Source organism: Bombina bombina, chromosome 8, assembly GCF_027579735.1.
Source record: "Bombina bombina isolate aBomBom1 chromosome 8, aBomBom1.pri, whole genome shotgun sequence".
Classification (NCBI taxonomy): domain Eukaryota; kingdom Metazoa; phylum Chordata; class Amphibia; order Anura; family Bombinatoridae; genus Bombina; species Bombina bombina.
Genome location: NC_069506.1, coordinates 100404943 through 100427144, shown reverse-complemented (window position 1 = coordinate 100427144; position 22202 = coordinate 100404943). Strand labels below are relative to the sequence as shown.

The 22202-nt window shown below is 39.0% G+C and overlaps 1 protein-coding gene across 1 annotated transcript in view; it reads left to right on the top strand.

The window, feature by feature from the left end:
- Nucleotides 1-21716, top strand: part of PANX3 (pannexin 3) — a 46148-nt gene extending 24432 nt beyond the window's left edge. The window contains exons 3-4 of the mRNA XM_053690965.1: nucleotides 13799-14013; nucleotides 21044-21716. Of these exons, the coding sequence (XP_053546940.1) occupies nucleotides 13799-14013; nucleotides 21044-21716 (888 nt within the window). The remainder of the gene's footprint in view (nucleotides 1-13798; nucleotides 14014-21043) is intronic.
- Nucleotides 21717-22202: the final 486 nt, after the last annotated feature.

Here is a 22202-nt window from a genome sequence, read left to right as displayed (position 1 = left end):
CCCCCTGGATTTAGGTCATTTTTGGCTATATCATTATTTAGTCAGGGAGTCATGTGACCTTTTTTTTCTGCATTTTAAAATTAATTAGTAATTAGTGTACTGCAGTAAAAGTAATTAGTGTACTCAAGTATAATAAAATCCTGTTAAATAATGCATAGGACGTTATTGGCTGGCTGGTCAAATTTGGGTAGTGATAATCTACAGGGAGTGCAGAATTATTAGGCAAATGAGTATTTTGACCACATCATCCTCTTTATGCATGTTGTCTTACTCCAAGCTGTATAGGCTCGAAAGCCTACTACCAATTAAGCATATTAGGTGATGTGCATCTCTGTAATGAGAAGGGGTGTGGTCTAATGACATCAACACCCTATATCAGGTGTGCATAATTATTAGGCAACTTCCTTTCCTTTGGCAAAATGGGTCAAAAGAAGGACTTGACAGGCTCAGAAAAGTCAAAAATAGTGAGATATCTTGCAGAGGGATGCAGCACTCTTAAAATTGCAAAGCTTCTGAAGCGTGATCATCGAACAATCAAGCGTTTCATTCAAAATAGTCAACAGGGTCGCAAGAAGCGTGTGGAAAAACCAAGGCGCAAAATAACTGCCCATGAACTGAGAAAAGTCAAGCGTGCAGCTGCCAAGATGCCACTTGCCACCAGTTTGGCCATATTTCAGAGCTGCAACGTCACTGGAGTGCCCAAAAGCACAAGGTGTGCAATACTCAGAGACATGGCCAAGGTAAGAAAGGCTGAAAGACGACCACCACTGAACAAGACACACAAGCTGAAACGTCAAGACTGGGCCAAGAAATATCTCAAGACTGATTTTTCTAAGGTTTTATGGACTGATGAAATGAGAGTGAGTCTTGATGGGCCAGATGGATGGGCCCGTGGCTGGATTGGTAAAGGGCAGAGAGCTCCAGTCCGACTCAGACGCCAGCAAGGTGGAGGTGGAGTACTGGTTTGGGCTGGTATCATCAAAGATGAGCTTGTGGGGCCTTTTCGGGTTGAGGATGGAGTCAAGCTCAACTCCCAGTCCTACTGCCAGTTTCTGGAAGACACCTTCTTCAAGCATTGGTACAGGAAGAAGTCTGCATCCTTCAAGAAAAACATGATTTTCATGCAGGACAATGCTCCATCACACGCGTCCAAGTACTCCACAGCGTGGCTGGCAAGAAAGGGTATAAAAGAAGAAAATCTAATGACATGGCCTCCTTGTTCACCTGATCTGAACCCCATTGAGAACCTGTGGTCCATCATCAAATGTGAGATTTACAAGGAGGGAAAACAGTACACCTCTCTGAACAGTGTCTGGGAGGCTGTGGTTGCTGCTGCACGCAATGTTGATGGTGAACAGATCAAAACACTGACAGAATCCATGGATGGCAGGCTTTTGAGTGTCCTTGCAAAGAAAGGTGGCTATATTGGTCACTGATTTGTTTTTGAATGTCAGAAATGTATATTTGTGAATGTTGAGATGTTATATTGGTTTCACTGGTAAAAATAAATAATTGAAATGGGTATATATTTGTTTTTTGTTAAGTTGCCTAATAATTATGCACAGTAATAGTCACCTGCACACACAGATATCCCCCTAAAATAGCTATAACTAAAAACAAACTAAAAACTACTTCCAAAACTACTCAGCTTTGATATTAATGAGTTTTTTGGGTTCATTGAGAACATGGTTGTTGTTCAATAATAAAATTAATCCTCAAAAATACAACTTGCCTAATAATTCTGCACTCCCTGTATTCTAACTCAATTAGGCTATAGTAGGCAGAGCATCATTATTCAATCTTAACTTATTGGCCATTCACACAGTAGTAAGATGTTTTCCCATTACTACAATTGTTTACTTTTTGGCGCTATAACTAACACTAGTGCTAATTAAATCAAGCACAAAATCTATGCTGGTATAAACAACTAAAAAATAACAATAACGTGTATGTTACGTCGATATAAGCACATTTCTCCGTAAGCTGGTAGTTTTTTTCCCCCTATTTAAATATCTTACATACGTTTCAAAGCCTTCCCTGCCTGAGCCTTAGTTAAAATATTATCAGGTAAGTTTAGCTCAGTAATGCATAAGCAAGAAAGATAGCGTAACTTATTTCCTATTTTACAATTATTTCTTCCCATGAGCGGCAATTTAATGTAATCCCCTTGCAGGGAGAAGTGAACGGTGAACCATATATGGTTTGTACGTGTTGCATAAAGTCTCAAGTATTTCTTTGGTAGCTAGGTCAAGGTAGTACTACCAGTGACTTACCTGCCATAGCAGCCCACAAGTGATGATGACCACAGCCACCAGTACCCCTGCAGATTCCAATCCTGAGGACCAACACTCCGCCGGCGTGCACTGTGAGCAGACAGGAAGGCGGGCAGAAGGAGGAAAACGTCACCTGACATCGGCAAAAGCCGGGTCACGTGACTGCCGCACAGGAATTATTTTTTTTATAATAAAATAATAATGCCGACATTGCTAAGTGCCAACTTATCAGTGGCAGTGCCGCCCCCTCAAATCTGCCGTTCTAGGCACCGGCCTTGTTGGCCTATGCCTAAATACGCCCCTGTTTGAGAAACTTTAACAAGGCAAAAAAGAATTCAATCTTCAGGAAGCAGCAGCCTTTTTCAATTTCAAATGTTTCTGTGACTTGGCATGTTGGGAAAATGATTTACTATCATATTCTACTGTAAACAACGCAATTTACTGGATATTTTACACCTTATTGAAGTTTTACTTTTGTCATTAGGATCCATAGGTACCCCCCAAGAGAAAGTATTTTCCCAAGCGGAATTATACAGGCACATTCTTCTCTTTTTATTCGGAGATGCATTTGCGCTAGATGTTGAAGGAGCATTTATAAATATAAATACAAATTAATTTATATTTAATTAAATCCTATGAGTATGAAACCTCAGTTATTTTGTTTTTTTACCTTTTAACCTAAGGATGTATTGCTCGTGGGATATTTCCCTATCAGACCAAACTTGGCCAGTAGTCTTCTTATCCCGGAGTCAAGTAGAAAGATAAGGAAATATCCCAGAACAAAGTGAGTTTAAGAAATGATGTAAGCAGTACTCACGGTACACAGGGTAGTCCTGACTTTCACAGCAATAAGATTAAGGCAGAGAATGGTCAGAGACAGGTAGAGTTCGGCAACAGAAAGGCAATCCAGCAGTATAGCAGTTCAGGGGTAAACCAATAGAATGGTCAGGAACAGGCAGAGGTCAGCAACAAAAGGTAATCCAGCAGTTTAGAAATTTAGGGGTAAACCAGGCAAAGTAGTCAGACAGGCAGAGTTCAGCAATGATAAGGCAGTCCAGCAATTCAAGGGTTAAACAGGCAGAGTAGTCAGACAGGCAGAGTTCAGCAATGATAAGGCAATCCAGAAATTAAAGGGTTAAACAGGCAGAGTCGTCAGACAGGCAGAGTTCAGCAATGATAAGGCAATCCAGCAATTCAATGGTTAAACAGGCAGAGTAGTCAGACAGGCAGAGTTAGCAATGATAAGGCAATCCAGCAATTCAAGTAATAAAGCACCTACGAGCACACACAGTAACACCTATACTTGGGCAATGCAGGAAACAGAGGTACTTACATAGGGGTGGATTCGCGCCAGGGAGGGTACCCAGCTGCAATCAGGACCGGCATCAGAGTAACTTGACGTGCAGCGATGTTGTCATCGCCGCTCGCCAGAAACAACTGCTGCATCCAAGGCAACAGGCCGCCGCATCCATGGCAACGGCCATGACAACACAGGGAAGCAGTGTCCGGAACCGGAGCGGCGTGACAAAGGATGAAAGTGAAATTTAATATATGAATGAAATATAAGTCCTTACCCAATTGTAGCCAATAAGTTAAGGTTAATAAAACCCAGATTTTAAAAAGTACACAAACAATGCTAAATGAGTTACAAATCATTTTACAAGTTTTGGTCATTTCTTTATTTCTGTATGAGTTATAACGTCACACTACTTAAAAAATAATAAGGTGCTCTATATCCAAAACTAATTGGATGTTTGATAAGTCCTGTTAATAAATTTACATATGATGACATCAGAAGTATACTGTTATTCTATCAAAGACTCAGGTTAAATGTGTTTACAAGAACCCGTTGTGAACAATTATTTTTCATTAAATTATGCAAACCTCCCCCCCAAAAAACGATGTGAATATAAGTAATATATATGTTACATTACTTTTAAAATTAAAATAAAATCATTTAAATAGTCTGATAGCAATTTTAATATGTGTTTAGTTCAGCAGTAAGATTTTTTATCCACTAAACTATCTTGACACTTAGCAATTACTGTTTCAGATTTTTACTCTAGAATCACAGATTTTTTGGATTTAACATTCAGAGTTGCTGACCTTTTGTAAAAAAAAAAAAAACCTAACAATTCCTTAAAAAAAAAAAAAAAAATCTAATAGTATGTACATCCCCATTTAAGGGAACAGTAAACACTTCTAGGGCGAGATTACATATACGGCACAGGCTTCAGCGCAACTGCTGAAACCCGTGTCACCCGTAATTTCACCTCGCACATCGGGGAATCACATAAACCCCGCCGGCAGTTCAGAAAATGCCGTAAGTCGGATAAACTAGCAATGTCTAGAAATGTACATAAATACACATTTCCTGGAGTCGCCAGTGACTTACGGCACTTTAGAAACTGCCGGCACATAATAAAAAATAAAAAAAAGTTAAATCTCCCGTAAAAGTCTATCCCACTTCCCAAAAATAATCCTGACACGTAAAAACCCCAATATCTGCAATCCCCCCACATCACAAATAATAATAAAAGTATTAACCCCTAAACTGACAACCCCCCACAACGCAATATGCCTAATTAAACTATTAACCCCTAATCCACCATTCACCCACATCGCGATCTACCTAATAAAAGTATTAACCACAAAACTGCCAAACCCCCACATCGCAAAGTAACTAATTAACTTATTAACCCCTAAACTGCCAAACCCCTACATTGCAATAAGCCTAATTAATCTATTAACTCCTAAACCGCCAACCCCCACAACGCATATAACTAATTTAATTACTAAGCCCCCTAACCTAACACCCCCTAAATTAACTCCAAGTTACATAAAATAGTAAATTACAATTAAAATAAAAAATCCTAAAAGTACTTAAAAAAACCCAAGATTAAATTAAATTAATCTTAAATTACAAAAATTAAAAGTCTAACATTACAGAAAATAATAAATCAAATTATCAAAAATAAAAAAATTAAACCTAATCCCTATGAAAATAAAAAAGCCCCCCCCCCAAAATAAAAAACACCCCCTAATCTAATATTAAACTACCAATAGCCCTTAAAAGGGCTTTTTGTAGGGCATTGCCCTAAGTTAAACAGCTCTTTTACCTTTAAAAAAACTAATTCCCCCTAACAGTAAACCCCCACCCACCAAACCCCACCAAATAAAAAAAAACTAACACTACAAAACCTAAGCTACCCATTGCCCCTAAAAGGGCATTTGTATGGGCATTGAATTGTGTGGAAAGGTGATAACTAAGCGCCAACTATATAATGCAACAGACCTCCAGCTCTAATAAATTGGCACCTAGTTGCCAAGGGTGGATTCAATTTTAAGATTGGATATCAGAGCGCCAAACAACGTAGGCAGGGTCTATGGGCAGATAGTCAAATACCAAAGGTAACAATAGGTTGAAATAATATGATTTAATACATAAGATAAAAAAGTTGGTACATTTAAAATTAACAACAATTAGTCATGGATCCATGTTACACTTTAAAATATATATTGAAACACTAGGAACAATTTAAAAATGCTTGTAGAACAATAAATAACAAAAAAAAAAAATCTTACAAATAATGTCTATCGCATAAACTTAAATTCTAATATGTGAATGCTAGGAGCGCTTATGCACACTTTATTTATAAAAACAATGGGTTACAATGCACAGGTGGATAGATTCCAGGTTGCTTGAAACCAGTGGGTGTGAAATGTAAGTGGCTCCGAATTGGGGTTTTGCCTATGTGTTTATCCAAAATTGTGTAAATCCTAACAGGTGGACAAAAAAAAAAAAAATGTTACAGGAATTTCTAGAACCTGAATTCAAAATATAAGACCTGAGGTTGTGCCTATGTGTTTATCCAAAAAGGGTGTACATCCTAACAAGTGAAAAAATGTGAGAAAAATATTGCAGGGGTGTGTGAACCTTATTTTCAAAATAAACAATGAATTCAAAATAAAACAATATACAAGTGAATTTTGGACAAATCAACTAATGCAAACATAAAGCATAAATAGAACCAAAAAAAAAAAAAAAACAACAGCACAACTTTAACGTGTGTTCAAATGTGTTTCTGCTTGCAAACTGTGATGTGATGTGAACAAATATCTATTATAAACACTGAATAGTGGCAAAACTTTGTGATTGGATTGAAATTGAACACAGGCTCTAAATTGATACCCTAAAATACAAATCTAAAGGGCTCAGAGTTGCTGAGCTAGATATAAGGGACTTGCTCAAAGAGCCTCAAGATGTTAATTAAAAGAGACCATATAACAACATTGGGTTAAAAAACAGATGATATAACATAAAATGCTTAAAAGTCGAAATAAATATTCAAATTGGATAATAAGAATCTTGCTATAGTCTATCTCAATATGGAGCCCAACTGCTGATTATGTAGAAATCTTCTTGGGCGGTAGTTAACAAATAATTCCAACTTGCAATGTTGTCCCTTACCTGCCAAAAAAGGAAAGGCAAACAATAGTGCAGATGGCTTCTTAATGTGATCACAATTAAAATACTCCTTACCAGTCAACCGGTTTCAGTCTCCACTGACCTTTCTCAAGACTGTTCTGATCAGCCAATAGAATGCGAGCTCAATCTGATTGGCTGATACGATCAGCCAATCGGATTGAACTTGAATCTGATTGGCTGATTCCATCAGCCAATCAGAATTTTCCCACCTTAATTCCGATTGGCTGATAGAATCCTATCAGCCAATCGGAATTCGACGGACGCCATCTTGGATGACGTCATTTAAAGGAACCGTCATTCGGCGAGTAGGCGTCGGTAGAAGAGGATGGATCCGCGTCGGCTGGAAGAAGATGGCTCCGGAAGAAAGAAGATTGAAGATGCCGCTTGATAGAAGACTTCATCCTGATGATGGACTTCTTCAGCGCCCGCTTGGATCAAGACTTCAGCCCGATGATGGATTTCTTCAGCCGCCGCTTGGATCCAGACTTCAGCCGGAGGATGGACGTCACTCTTCAGCCCCCGCTTGGGCTTGGATGAAGATTTCGGAGGCTATTCTGGACAGATCGGGACCCGGTGTGGTGAAGACAAGGTAGGGAGATCTTCAGGGGCTTAGTGTTAGGTTTTTTTTTTGGGTTAGATTAGGGGTATGTGGGTGGTGGGTTGTAATGTTGGGGGGGTATTGTATGGTTTTTTTTTACAGGCAAAAGAGCTGAATTCTTTGGGGCATGCCCCGCAAAGGGCCCTTTTCAGGGCTGGTAAGGAAAAAGAGCTTTTCTATTTTAATTTTAGAATAGGGTAGGGCATTTTTTTATTTTGGGGGTCTTTGTTATTTTATTAGGGGGCTTAGAGTAGGTGTAATTAGTTTAAAATTGTTGTAATATTTTTCTAATGTTTGTAAATATTTTTTTTTTTTTGTAACTTAGTTCTTTTTTATTTTTTGTACTTTAGTTAGTTTATTTAATTGTATTTATTTGTAGGTATTGTATTTAATTAATTTATTGATAGTGTAGTGTTAGGTTTAATTGTAGGTAATTGTAGGTATTTTATTTAATTAATTTATTTATAGTGTAGTGTTAGGTTTAATTGTAACTTAGGTTAGGATTTATTTTACAGGTAAATTTGTAATTATTTTAACTAGGTAGCTATTAAATAGTTATTAACTATTTAATAGCTATTGTACCTGGTTAAAATAATTACAAAGTTGCCTGTAAAATAAATATTAATCCTAAAATAGCTACAATATAATTATAATTTATATTGTAGCTATATTAGGGTTTATTTTACAGGTAAGTATTTAGCTTTAAATAGGAATAATTTATTTAATAAGAGTTAATTTATTTCGCTAGATAAAAATTATATTTAACTTAGGGGGTGTTAGGGTTAGGGTTAGAATTAGCTTTAGGGGTTAAAAAATTTATTAGAGTAGCAGTGAGCTCCGGTCGGCAGATTAGGGGTTAATACTTGAAGTTAGGTGTCGGCGATGTTAGGTAGAGCAGATTAGGGGTTAATACTATTTATTATAGGGTTATTGAGGCGGGAGTGAGGCGGATTAGGGGTTAATACATTTATTATAGTAGCGGTGCGGTCCGGTCGGCAGATTAGGGGTTAATAAGTTTAGGTAGGTAGCGGCGACGTTGTGGGGGGCAGATTAGGGGTTAATAAATATTATGTAGGTGTCAGCAATGTTAGGGACAGCAGATTAGGGGTACATATGGATAACGTAGGTTGCGGCAGTGTGCGGTCGGCAGATTAGGGGTTAAAAAATTTTAATAGAGTGGCGGCGATGTGGGGGGACCTCGGTTTAGGGGTACATAGGTAGTTTATGGGTGTTAGTGTACTTTAGAGCACAGTAGTTAAGAGCTTTATAAACCGGCGTTAGCCCAGAAAGCTCTTAACTACTGACTTTTTTCTGCGGCTGGAGTTTTGTCGTTAGATATCTAACGCTCACTTCAGCCAAGACTCTAAATACTGGCGTTAGAAAGATCCCATTGAAAAGATAGGATACGCAAATGGCGTAGGGGGATCTGCGGTATTGAAAAGTCGCGGCTGGAAAGTGAGCGTTAGACCCTTTCCTGACTGACTCCAAATACCAGCGGACGGCCAAAACCAGCGTTAGGAGCCTCTAACGCTGGTTTTGACGGCTACCGCCCAACTCTAAATCTAGCCGATAGTGAGATAAACATATCTTAAAGTAAAATTTGTATTTCTTTGAGGGTCCTCACTGTACTGGCGAGACTTCTTAGATCATCTTGCCTGAGCGGAGAATTTTAGATCATTGGACCCCTAAAATGTAATGCTCTATCTGAATCATACATTTATAATTTTGACTTTCCTATCCCTTTAACTCCACCCCCTCTAACGTGGTACAGCAATCATAGATAAGCAATCCTGCACCATAAGGTCCATAATAAGGTTGATAATTTGGGCACTTAGTTTGGCTGTAATTAAACTTGTTTATCTGTAGATGAACTCTACCAAGGTCTCTTGGAAGTATGAGATGCCTTAACGCAGGGCAAATTATTTTCAGAACCTAGAAAAAAGTAAGAACATTAGGGCTATGAGATATATTTCACTGAAAAAAAAAGACGTGAAAAAGCATAAACATGGACTTTCAGAGAATAAATGGTTCATTTTTAAACAAACTTAATCTAGGAGAAACTCCAAGAACCGAGGAACTGGTATGAAACCCAGCAAAGAGCTAGTAAGCTTTAGTGGCATTGCTGGATTCCACAGTATTTGTCCTTACCAAGGTTTCACATGCTTCCAGAGGATGACATAGTGGCATACTCTTTACAGGGGAAGTAAGGCAGAATGGGGTCAATAAACAATAAAATAATTGTAAAGTTCATAAACATAAACCCTGTATCAAAATACCCAATTAAGGATATGGTAGCTGGACCCAGACACATTTAATCCAAAATGTCTCTTTAAAAAATAAAACCTGATGTGTGCTGTGGTTGTAAGTGAAGCAGAACTGGGCAGATACGCAGAGTAAATGTAGATGAAGGCAATCAGCAAAAGTAAATACTAAGCAACGCAACTTGATGATACCAGTCAACAAGGGAGTGTCTAGGGTATTTTAGAAACATTATGAGCTACATATATTTAGAAAAGTTAAACATGTTTCTAGAAATTTGGACTTTAACCACTTTAGATTTTCGGATGTACCATTATGTAACGAAAAAACTGTGTCTTAAGAACCCTAGTGACGTAATGGTACATCCTCTTTTTTCACCCACATTGCAAGGGGGGTTGGCATGGGGATGGAGGGGTGGGATGCTACACTATGGAACCAAAGTTTGGTAGGGAGAGGGAGGGGTGGGAAGCTACAATACAGAAACATGTCAAATTTAAGTGAGGAGGAGGCTACTAAATGATCACAAATAAGGGGGAGGGGAGAATATTGCTGCCACTACTGGGAGGGTTAGAGAGCTGCTTGGGAGGGATAAGGGGGTTGGAGGGTTGAAGAGGAATCCTCAAAAAAATAATAATAATAATAATAAGAAGAAGAAAGCACTAAACTGCCAGTACCTAAGACTGTCTGCCAGTACCTAAGATGGTCGTGAAGAGTGTGGGTGGGGGAGGAGAGAGCTCTTTGGGAGAGATCAGATAGGGAAAAACATAAAACCAAAGAATAACAGTATAGGAGAGAGCTTAAGATAACCAAGCTTGGTTAATCTAGCTGATTTGAGATGTGTATGCACATATAGGAAAGGAAGGCGTAATATTAAAATTAAAGCAAGTTTACTAGAATGTATAAATGCGAGATACAAAAGAATATATGTAATAAACACAGCTAAAACATCCTATATTAAAAAAGACAAGAGTTTGTCTGAAGCCGTCATGCGCAGTTCAGACAAACTCTTGCAGCTGATCGCACGCGCACCCTTGGTCAGCTGTTGATACTTCGCACGCGCGCACTCTCGCACCCACTTAGCAAGATTGTAGCTGAAAAAAAAAACTGATGTCAGCGACCCCCCTTGCTGAATGCGCACGCACCACCCTCGCACCCACTTAGCGTAAACTGATTTCAGCACTTTCACAGCGACACATGAGATCCCCCTTGCAGAATGCGCACACACCCTCGCACTCACATGCGCATGCGAACCCACGCGCACGCAACTAATCGTTGACATGAGATCCCCCTTGCAGAATGCGCACGCACCCTCGCACCCTGCGCACGCGCACGCAAATAGCCGTTGAAAGCAGCTGATCAGAGACAGGGGAGAGGGAGAGAGGGAGACAGGGGAGAGGGAGACAGGGGAGAGGGAGACAGGGGAGAGGGAGACAGGGGAGAGGGAGACAGGGGAGAGGGTGAGAGAGACAGGGGAGAGGGAGACAGGGGAGAGAGAGACAGGGGAGAGGGAGACAGGGGAGAGGGAGACAGGGGAGAGGGAGACAGGGGAGAGGGAGAGAGGGAGAGAGGGGAGAGGGAGAGAGGGGAGAGGGGGAGAGGGAGAGAGGGGAGAGGGAGACAGGGGAGAGGGAGACAGGGGAGAGGGAGACAGGGGAGAGGGAGACAGGGGAGAGGGAGACAGGGGAGAGGGAGACAGGGAGAGGGAGAGAGGGAGACAGGGGAGAGGGAGTCAGGGGAGAGGGAGACAGGGGAGAGGGTGAGAGGGGAGAGGGAGACAGGGGAGAGGGAGACAGGGGAGAGGGAGACAGGGGAGAGGGAGACAGGGGAGAGGGAGACAGGGGAGAGGGAGAGAGAGACAGGGGAGAGGGAGACAGGGGAGAGGGTGAGAGAGACAGGGGAGAGGGAGACAGGGGAGAGGGAGACAGGGGAGAGGGAGACAGGGGAGAGGGAGACAGGGGAGAGGGAGAGAGGGAGACAGGGAGACAGGGGAGAGGGAGACAGGGGAGAGGGAGACAGGGGAGAGGGAGACAGGGGAGAGGGAGAGAGGGGAGAGGGAGAGAGGGGAGAGGGAGAGAGGGGAGAGGGAGACAGGGGAGAGGGAGAGAGGGGAGAGGGAGACAGGGGAGAGGGAGACAGGGGAGAGGGAGAGAGGGGAGAGGGAGAGAGGGGAGAGGGAGAGAGGGGAGAGGGAGACAGGGGAGAGGGAGACAGGGGGACAAGGGAGAGGGAGAGAGAGACAGGGGAGAGGGAGAGAGAGACAGGGGAAAGGGAGACAGGGGAGAGGGAGACAGGGGAGAGGGAGAGAGGGGAGAGGGAGACAGGGGAGAGGGAGACAGGGGAGAGGGAGAGAGGGGAGAGGGAGACAGGGGAGAGGGAGACAGGGGGACAAGGGAGAGGGAGAGAGAGACAGGGGAGAGGGAGACAGGGGAGAGGGAGACAGGGGAGAGGGAGACAGGGGAGAGGGCGAGAGAGACAGGGGAGAGGGAGACAGGGGAGAGGGAGAGAGAGACAGGGGAGAGGGAGACAGGGGAGAGGGTGAGAGAGACAGGGGAGAGGGAGACAGGGGAGAGGGTGAGAGAGACAGGGGAGAGGGTGAGAGAGACAGGGGGGGAGAGAGAGAGACAGGGGGGGAGAGAGAGAGACAGGGGGGGAGAGAGAGAGACAGGGGGGGAGAGAGAGAGAGAGAGAGAGAGGGGAGAGAGAGAGACAGACAGGGGAGAGAGAGAGAGACAGGGGGAGGAGAGAGAGGCAGGGGAGTGAGAGAGAGACAGGGGAGTGAGAGTGAGAGTGAGACAGGGGAGTGAGAGTGAGAGAGACAGGGGGGATAGAGTGAGAGAGACAGGGGGGAGAGAGTGAGAGAGACGGGGGGGGAAAGAGGGGAGAGAGAGAGATAGGGCAGAGAGAGAGAGAGAATATAAAAATAAAAATAAACCACATGGCCCGTGTGAACGGGCTTTAGGACTAGTAATACAATAAATGCTCTGATCAAAGCTAAATGGATTACGGTACCGTATAAAAATTTACATGAGTCTATGGGGTGTATGCTGTTGGCATTTATCGATGTGCGGCGGACATGATACGCTACATCGTATCACGTCCGTCCGCACTATCATAAATAGACCCCTATAACTCTTAATAAACAATTAAAAAGTAGCAAAATGTTAACAAGATACTTGCAAGAAAAGGGCCTCAGAATACAACGGCAAATCCAGTCTGTAATGGGGACAGTCTGAACACGTCCTGGATGCAATAATCACGTGACTCAGAAACCAACAGCTGGTTACGGATATTTCGGGGTATCCAAGATACCAAAAGGTCTAAAGAAGATGAACAAAGTTCCATTCATATGGAATAACAGTACCGTCTGAAGTCAGATGTTCAGGAACGTTAGATGCTCTCTTTGTTTGGAAGTGGTTTTCTTTATTTGTACGAGATTAAGATCAGCGTCACAGCGGTGAGTTCCCAGGTAGTGTATCTTACAGCTGCCAATCTACTGTGTGCAGCTTCACAGTAATAGTCCCGCTAAATTCCCACTATGTGGGTGCCTTAAAAAGTCGTTATATGGATCAGCACCACAACGGTGAATTCCCAGGTAGTGTATCTTACATCTGTTAGGGTCCGCTCTGCTGATCTACTGTGTTAGCTACGAGTGTGGGGTACAGCTTATGTGATCGCAGGTGAACCAGAAGGTGGCATGAAATATACCAAAATGGGCCTAGATCAATACCTTGGGTTGTCAAGGTAAAAAAAAACAAAAAAACAACAACAATATATATATAGTTTTGATGGGTAAATAAAAAACAAGGACTCTATTTCCGTTTAAATGGAGTGATAGCAAAAATGCTAAAAATTCTCTGGTACTTGGGCAAGTTTTTCTCAGAAATTTCCCGTACTGAAGGGGTTAATCAACAGTGATGAATGACACATGCAAATTTCCAATGAATAACTAATACACATGCTATACATATTTTTTTTACAAACTGTAGGTGTTACCTAGGCTGAGAAGTATTACGCTAGGGTATAATTAATCTGCATGCTGTCAACAGTTTTTATTGTGTCCTACATTTATGATGAATGTGTTTGCAGCATTTAGTTCTACTGATAGGCTATACTATTGTAAACAGCTCTATTTTAATAGCTCCCTTTAATTCACTAACCGTGTTTTTCTTCTATACCTAGGTTTTTCCATATATTCTAATAGCTATAGCTGTAGCAATGTATATCCCTGTTGTATTATGGAAGTCTATATCTGAATCATCGCTGAATTTAGATCTTGTTTTTATCATTGATGAACTGGACAAATCATATAATCGATCAATAAAGCTTGTCCAATACTTGTTAAAAACTCACAGAACATGCCCGGATCCACATATCTTTTGGGAAGAGCTAAGGAGGTAAGTTTTAACTATGTCTATAATATGTATCACACTATTTTGTTTATAGGTTATATTTTGTTTTCTATAATGTGCCATAAAAAAAAATCCTTTAATTACAATGACAAAAGATTTGTTAAAGCGATGGCAAATCCTAGCATTTGTGAAACGCTAGGATTTATCATTGGAAAAAATAAAGGGGACTTTAAGTCCGCAATATGCGGTGCCAAGCCGGATTTCACGCACGGCTATTGGCTAAGAGGTGGAAACGTCACCTCTAAGGCCAAATAACTGAAATAGCGTTCTGCTGGTGGGCCAGGGATAGGCAAGGTGTCCATAAACAGACACTGGTGTCTGTGACTGGCCCTTGCAGTGTCCGCCATCCGCTATCCGCTATCACTTTATTTAGACAAGGAATGATCTGCGCTCACAAATAAGTTTATAATGCCTACAGATACAGGTGCTTTCTCCAAAACACCTTACAAACGTAATAGAAAAAAATAATTAGAGGGTATTAGTTCTAACAGAGAGAGCTAATCCAAACTAAAATCAGTGGCGCTTCAGATAGCTTAATATAAACTAGTACGGCTATAGATAATAATTTTCATTTATTTTATAAAGTGGGATAAAAGGGTATTAAAATACATTTAGTATCGGTCTTATTTGTTAAAATACAGATTGTGCACTAAAATGAAATACACATAAAAAGCATGCTCAATTGTATAAAAAAAACAACACAATAAATATATAGTCTATGTAGTGATGTCTGCACAGCAACCACTACACACCAAACTTAATAAAATCAATTGACACAGAAAATTTGCACAAAGAAATTACATAAAAGCAGCATACACAACGTAGGTACCCTAATGAGGGTTACTGAGTTCAGCGTAGTAAACAAACAAAACCACTCTTTAAGTTTACAGAAATACGGATATCAGAAAGTTTTCTCCATACAAAAAATTCTCCTCTCAATCTCCTTGAATTTCCTATATAGGAGAGAGACTAGAGGACTTGTCACCAGCAAATACAGTTCCAAATATACGGTGTTAATGTATTGCTTAAACCGGACGGTGTCTGATGACTGTAAGTAATACATTAACACCGTTAAATACACGTTGTGTATTCTGCTTTTATGTAATTTCTTTGTGCTCATTTTTTGTGTCAATTGATTTTATTAAGTTAACACTATTAACATCTAAACCATCAACCTCTCACAACGCAAAATACCTATTAACACTATTAACACCTAAACCGTCAACCCCCACAATGCAAACTACCTATTAACACTATTAACCCTGAATCAACCAACCCTCCACAACGCAAACTACCTATAAACACTATGAACCCCTTATCCGCCAACCCCAGCAACGCAAACTACCTATTAACACTATTAACCCCTAATCCGCCAACCCCCCAACAAGGCAAAGTACCTAATAAAGATATTAACCCCTAAACCGCCAACCCCCCACAATGCAAACTACCTAATAAACATATTAACCCTTAAACCGCCAACACCCAACAACGCAAAATACCTATTAACACCTAACCGTCAACCCCCACAACGCAAACTACCTATTAACCCCAAATCCACCAACCCCCCCACAACTCAAACTACCTATAAACACTATTAACCCCTAATCCGCCAACCCCCACAACGCAAAGTATTAATCTAATACCTAAGACCCCTAACCTAACACTCCCTAAATTAAGCCCAATTAAACTACAATTACATAAAAAAGACTACCTTAAAAATTATTTTACAATTACCAAAAAACAAAAACAAACTATCTTTACATTAAAATAAAAATTTCTAAAATGACATGAAAATAAAAAAACCTAAGATTACATAAAAATAAAAAATCCTAAAATTAAATTAAAAAATAGCTACGATTACAAAATATAACAAAAGCTTCGATTACGGAAAAAAAAAACTACATTATTCAAAATAAAAAAAAGATATTCCTAATCTAATAATAATTGGATACTTGTATAGGGAACAACCTCAAACTTAATCGACATGCGGCACTGATAACAGGTATTATTATTACCCAACTTAATGGTACTCATTTTACCGACCTCGGAAGGATGAAAGACTGAGTGGACCTTGCCAGGATTGAAAAACCTCTAACCCTTGGGTTGCCACAGATCTCTGTAACAGTGCATTAGCACAATGAGCTATCTGTCCGGCTTAATCTAATACCCCCTTCAAAACAAAAAAGCCACTGCAAAATAAAAACAATCTAAGAATAAACTACTAAAAGCCCTTAAAAGGGCCTTTTGTAGGGCATTGCCTTAAGGTTATCAGCTCTCTTATGAAAAAAAATTATAAAGACGCCCCTAACAATACAACCCCCCAAAATAAAAAAAGGCCTAACTAAAAAAAAAACTAAGCTACCCATTGCCCCAAAAGGGCAATCAGCTCTTTTAGTGCCCATGAAAATAATAAAAATCCCTAATCTAAAAAAAAAGTAGATACTCCCCCCAAAAAAAGCCAAACACTAACCCCGAAAAAATTTACCATTCCTGAAGTCCGGACATCCATCTTCTTCCAGGTGGAGCAAAGTCGATGCTAGGTCCGAATAAAAATTGGTATTGCACCCAACGCGTCATATGAAATCTTGCCCAAAATGATGGCTTTAATTATATAATGATCTATTAGTATAGATTTTAGTAACAAATAATATAGAATGTGGCGGCGCTGTGTCACCTCAGGGGATGCAAGCTGCTCTTTTCCTCTGTGAAACCTGCCTTCTTTCACCTCCAAAATAAAAAGCTCACAATGGTGTAGCACGGTTTAAATAAAATGGTAGGCGCACAAACAGGTCATACTCACAGGATTTCAGTTTTAAATCAACCATTTATTATAACCATCACAAGGGTATCTTTAGATGCAGCTTCAGATTTTATTAAAATATAGCTCAACGCGTTTCGGCAAAACAAGACTTTCTCAAGAGCATAAAATCAATATATGTCAAAGCAAGTTGGAGTAGTCTACTAGTCACTACTCGAACTTGCTTTGACATATATTGATTTTGATATATTGAGGTGAAAGAAGGCAGGTTTCACAGAGGAAAAGAACAGCTTGCATCCCCTGAGGTGACACAGCGCCGCCACATTCAATATTTCTTGTTTCTGGATACGGTCTGGGAAAACCGGGGCTGGCAGCGAGCATCTGAAGGGAAGTGCTAACATAGCTTTATACGTTACAAGTTTTATAGATTTTATGTGTTGATTTATTAGGAAACAATTGGATAAACCCCATTTGTTAAATTTATGGCATGGGTTTTCATCCAGTAATTAATGTTCTCAGTAAAAGCATAGTCTGAATGCTTCCTCTATATTCACAGCTAACTTTTATCAATTTAAATTGAACAATGCTTATAATAGCAAAAGCTCTAGTTGATATTATATATATATATTAGATATATATATATATATATATATATATATATATATATATATATATATATATATATAGGCGTCCGCAGAAAATTTTCTAGGGTGGGGGCAAAAAAATGTGCCAAGACTATATATATATATATATATATATATATATATATATATATATATATATACATATAGTATATATATATATATATATATATATATATACACATAAATCAGTGGTTGGAAATTATCCTAAAATGCTTACTAGTTTATTAGTACACTTTTTTGGGAGTATAATAAGATTTATATATTTATCCAGACTCCTTATAAATGAAAATAAAAGGAGCATGTAGTTGTATTTATTGATTTGTGTTGCATTTTACAGTTATACAAAAGAAAAACAAAATCAAAATGAAGCACAAAAGAACCAACATAAGTTAACATATAAAGACTAAAACTGCTAATAGTACATTACCAAATATATACAAAATGTACATTTCTCTTTATGTGCTATCGGCAAAACTTTTAACAAATTATTTTAGTATGTGAATAGGAAGACTGCACAGAAAATCTTAACTCAGACCAGAATGCAACTAATAAAAAAGAAAATATATATATATATATATATATATATATATATATATATATATATATATATATATATATATATATATATATATATAGTGGAAATATATATATATAACATGGAAGTCATGGTGCAGAGTTTAAAATTACTGGCACAGTGCACCCTGTCCGCTCCCACTACCAGTTGAGCATAGGGTCTGACCATACAAATAAACCCTAGAGTGTACAAAGGATTTATAGCCTTTATACACATAGTGCATCAGTTAACATGAATGATGCAGAGAATCAGACCATATTCCCTGCTACCAGGGTCACATACAGCATGGAAGAGGGGGTGTGACCTCATGCAAAATGTTCTACCTTCCAGGAAGCTCATGTTTTACTACTGTACAATGCCTGCTGGGAATTAGAGTCCAGAATTGCAGAATCACAATACTGAGAGTGAAATAGTGGAGAATAAATTCCAGAACCCTATATAACTTCCTAGAAAAATGTGCTAAAATTGAGCTACATTTAGGGGGATTCTTCCCCCCTGCAATTTGTACTCCGGGTCGAGAGGTAAATCCATGCCCCCCCCCCCTTGTGGATACCCATGTTTTACACACACATATACAGTATATATATATATAAATCCAAACTTGAACTATAGCTCCTTTCTATGAAAGCATGAAATTGTCTCAGGAGCGTGATCAACTTTAGAGAGACATGAAACCATATTTTTTTCTTTCATGATTCAGCAAAATTACGCAACTTTAAACACATTTCCATTGTACTTCTATAATCTAATTTGTTTTGTTCTCTTGATATCTTTTGTTAAAAAAATGATACTTAGGTAGGCTCAGGAGCTGTTGATTGGTGGCTGCACATATATGCCTCATGTTATTGAATCACCCATGTGCATTCAGATAGAAAATACATTTTGAACTTCTATTATCTTGTTTGCTTTGTTAAAGAAACATCAACTCACATGGGTGAACCAATAACATAAGTCATATATGTGCAGCCACCAATCACCATCTCCTGAGCCTATGTATGCATTTCAACAAAGGATACTAAGAGAACAAAACAAATTAGATAATAGAGGTAACTTGGCAAGTTGTTTAAAATTGCATGTTCTACATAGAAGCGGGACTGAGGGGGGAGTGGGCACATTTATTTTAAAACGACAATTGTCTCATAGGGGACCTGATTCCCCCCCTCTCCTCCCTCACTTCCTACAGTCTCCCCCCCCCCCCCCACTTTCCCCTCTTCTCTTTTTTTTTTTTTTTTTTTTTTTTCTCCTCCGCCGGGCCTCAAGGATTTATTTATTTAGGTTATTAGTTAGAATAGGTTGCTTAAGCGTTTAGTTGTAGGTATGTTAAAAAGAAATTGGAAAAAGATTATGTCGGGGAAGTGCAATCACTCAGACCAAGTAAATATCATGTAAGATAAGAACGCAGTGTGGTCAAGTGAAGAAAATGTTCCACCTCTTATAATGTGACATTGCTATGTTTCATACTGTGTTTAATTTTGGATCTACAATGTAAATCTTGTCACCAGACATGATATCCACACAAAATGTAATAACTGGAATGTATGTATTGCTTTACCTGACAACAATAAAAAGATATTTGAAAAAAAATAAAAAAAAATTGCATGTTCTATCCTATAGTAAAACTAAAATAACCTGCAATAACCAGATATGATACAACCCTCAAACAACAAGATAATTGTTCAATTACAAATTTAAAGAGAAAAACAAATCTAGTCTGATTATCTGTGACAATACTACCCATACATTACAAAATTCTACTGCTATCTGATTAAAGTCAACTTTGCTCCTGCCAATAAAGTTTCCCTTTTCAGTAAACTTTATAACTTACTATTGGAGGCATCTGGATACTTCCAAGAACATTCTGGCAAATTTTAGATAATCAGCCAATAAGCAGAGGCCGATTTAGATTTGCTATATGATAGTTAAAGGGACAGTAAAGTAAAATTTTAAACAACTTGCCAATTTACTTATATTTTTTAATTTGCTTTCTTCTCTTGTTATCCTTTGCTAAAAGGTTTATCTAGGTAAGCTTGGTTCTAGCTGCTGATTGGTGGCTGCATATCTATACCGATTGCCATGTGTTCAGTTAGAAACCAGTAGTGCATTACTGTTTCTTCAAGAAATGATACCAAGAGGCAGAAGCAAATTTGATAATAGAAGTAAGCTAAAAAGTATTTTAAAATGGTATGTTTTACCTAAATCATGAAAGAAAAATGTGGGGTTTCATGTCCCTTTAAAGGGACACTAAACCCAAATTTTTCTTTCATGATTCAGATAGAGCATGCATTTTTAAGCAACTTTCTAATTTACTCCTATTATCAATTTTTTTTGCGTTCTCTTGCTATCTTTATTTAAAAAGCAGGAATATGATGCATAGGAGCTGACCCATTTTTGGTTGAGAACCTGGGTTATGCTTGCATATTGGTTTGCTAAATGTAGCTACCAATAAGCAAGCGCTATCCATGGTGCTGAACCTAAAATGGGCTGGCTGCTAAGATTTACATTCCTGCTTTTTAACCCTTTGAGTGCTAAGCACTTTCCCACCTGGGTGCTAAGATTTTTTAATGTTTTTTTTTTGTTGGAAAGGTTAGGCGATTACCTTTCCAATGGTGGGTCTTGGGGGTCTGTAGCTGCTTAGATGCCTGAGATACAGGCTTCTAAGCAGCATGCCCCCTGCTCCTATACTTACGTTATTGCGAGTGACGTCACCACGCAAAACGGGAAGCCCTGGCGATGCCTGTCACTCTACAGGCACGATCTCTGGGGTAGGAGCGGGTGGGAGCCCCCAGATCTCCCTCAAGGTGGGAGAGTGCTAGTGACGTCTGAGCCGTCATTAGCACCAGAGTGGGAAACTCAATAGCACTCAAAGGGTTAAATAAAGAAAGCAAGAGAATGGAGAAAAATTTATAATAGGAGTACATTAGAAAGTTGCTTAAAATGTCATGCTCTGTCTGAATCATGAAAGAAAAAATGTGGGTTTAGTATCCCTTTAACATAGAGTAATAACTAAAATCCGTATTTCTCTTGTTTTCTCTCTTTCAGTGCCCGCCATGTCAGATACTTTGAATTTCCGATGCTGGAGAGATATTTATCTTACAAACAACGTTCATATCATCTTGTATTCACATATCTCCTAAGAAATATTCTTTTACTTGTCTTTATTGCATTAACCTGTGTCTACCTGGGAATTTTTCACTTAAGTGTTTTTTTTCAGGATGAATTCAACTGTCATATAAAAACAGGACCTCTACAATCAGAAGCAATGAAGTCAGAATTAGTTAACTGCAAGATTGTTTCTTTGTCTATTTTCCAATTAATTAGTGTAGCCAATGCGGTTGTGTACGTTATCTTGGTTCCTGTTATATTATATAATTTAAGTAAATTATTTTACTGGGATAAACATTTCCTTAATGTTTATGAAATGCTTCCTGCATTTGACCTGCTAAGTAACAAAATGCTTGGCTGTCCTATAAATGATTTAAATATTATCATTATGTTTTTACGAGCAAATATTTCCCAACTAAAATCTTTCAGTCGATTAAGTGTTTTATGTAAACTTAAAGATGCCTCAACAAAAACTCAACACATTGACACGGTAGTGGATTTTATGACATTGCTTATTGGAATGGACATGGAAAAATCAACCAATCAGAACACGGCTGCAGGTGATGCAGATTTAGAAGGAAACCAACTTCAATCAACAACACAAATGTGAAGTTTATGGAAAACTGTTTTTAATGCTGACTCTTTTTAAAGGGACATTAAACAATATGAGATGGGAAAATAAAATACATTGTATATACACAAAATATCTACAATATACTTGAATTATTTATTTTGTCCCCTTTTTATGTAATTCCATTCTGAAATTGTGAGCATTTCAGTATCTGTTAGAAATGGAAGTGCAGAAAACTGTTATATTCCATACAGCCATTGGCTGCACACTCTAATGACCTATTTATAACTGCCCCTGTTAGGCCACAGCAGAGAAGGTAACCTAAGTAACAACATGACAGCCCCCATTGTTTTACAGACATTAAAACTTTACACTTATTTTTTCACTATTTAAATTCTCAGACTAATCTTTTCTTTGAATGCATCATTCTATCTAGCGTTTATTTAGTGTTTAATGTCCCTTTAAATGCAAGTGATATACATACATGTGTTATTCAGGCAGAAAACACGTTATCCATACTGCTTG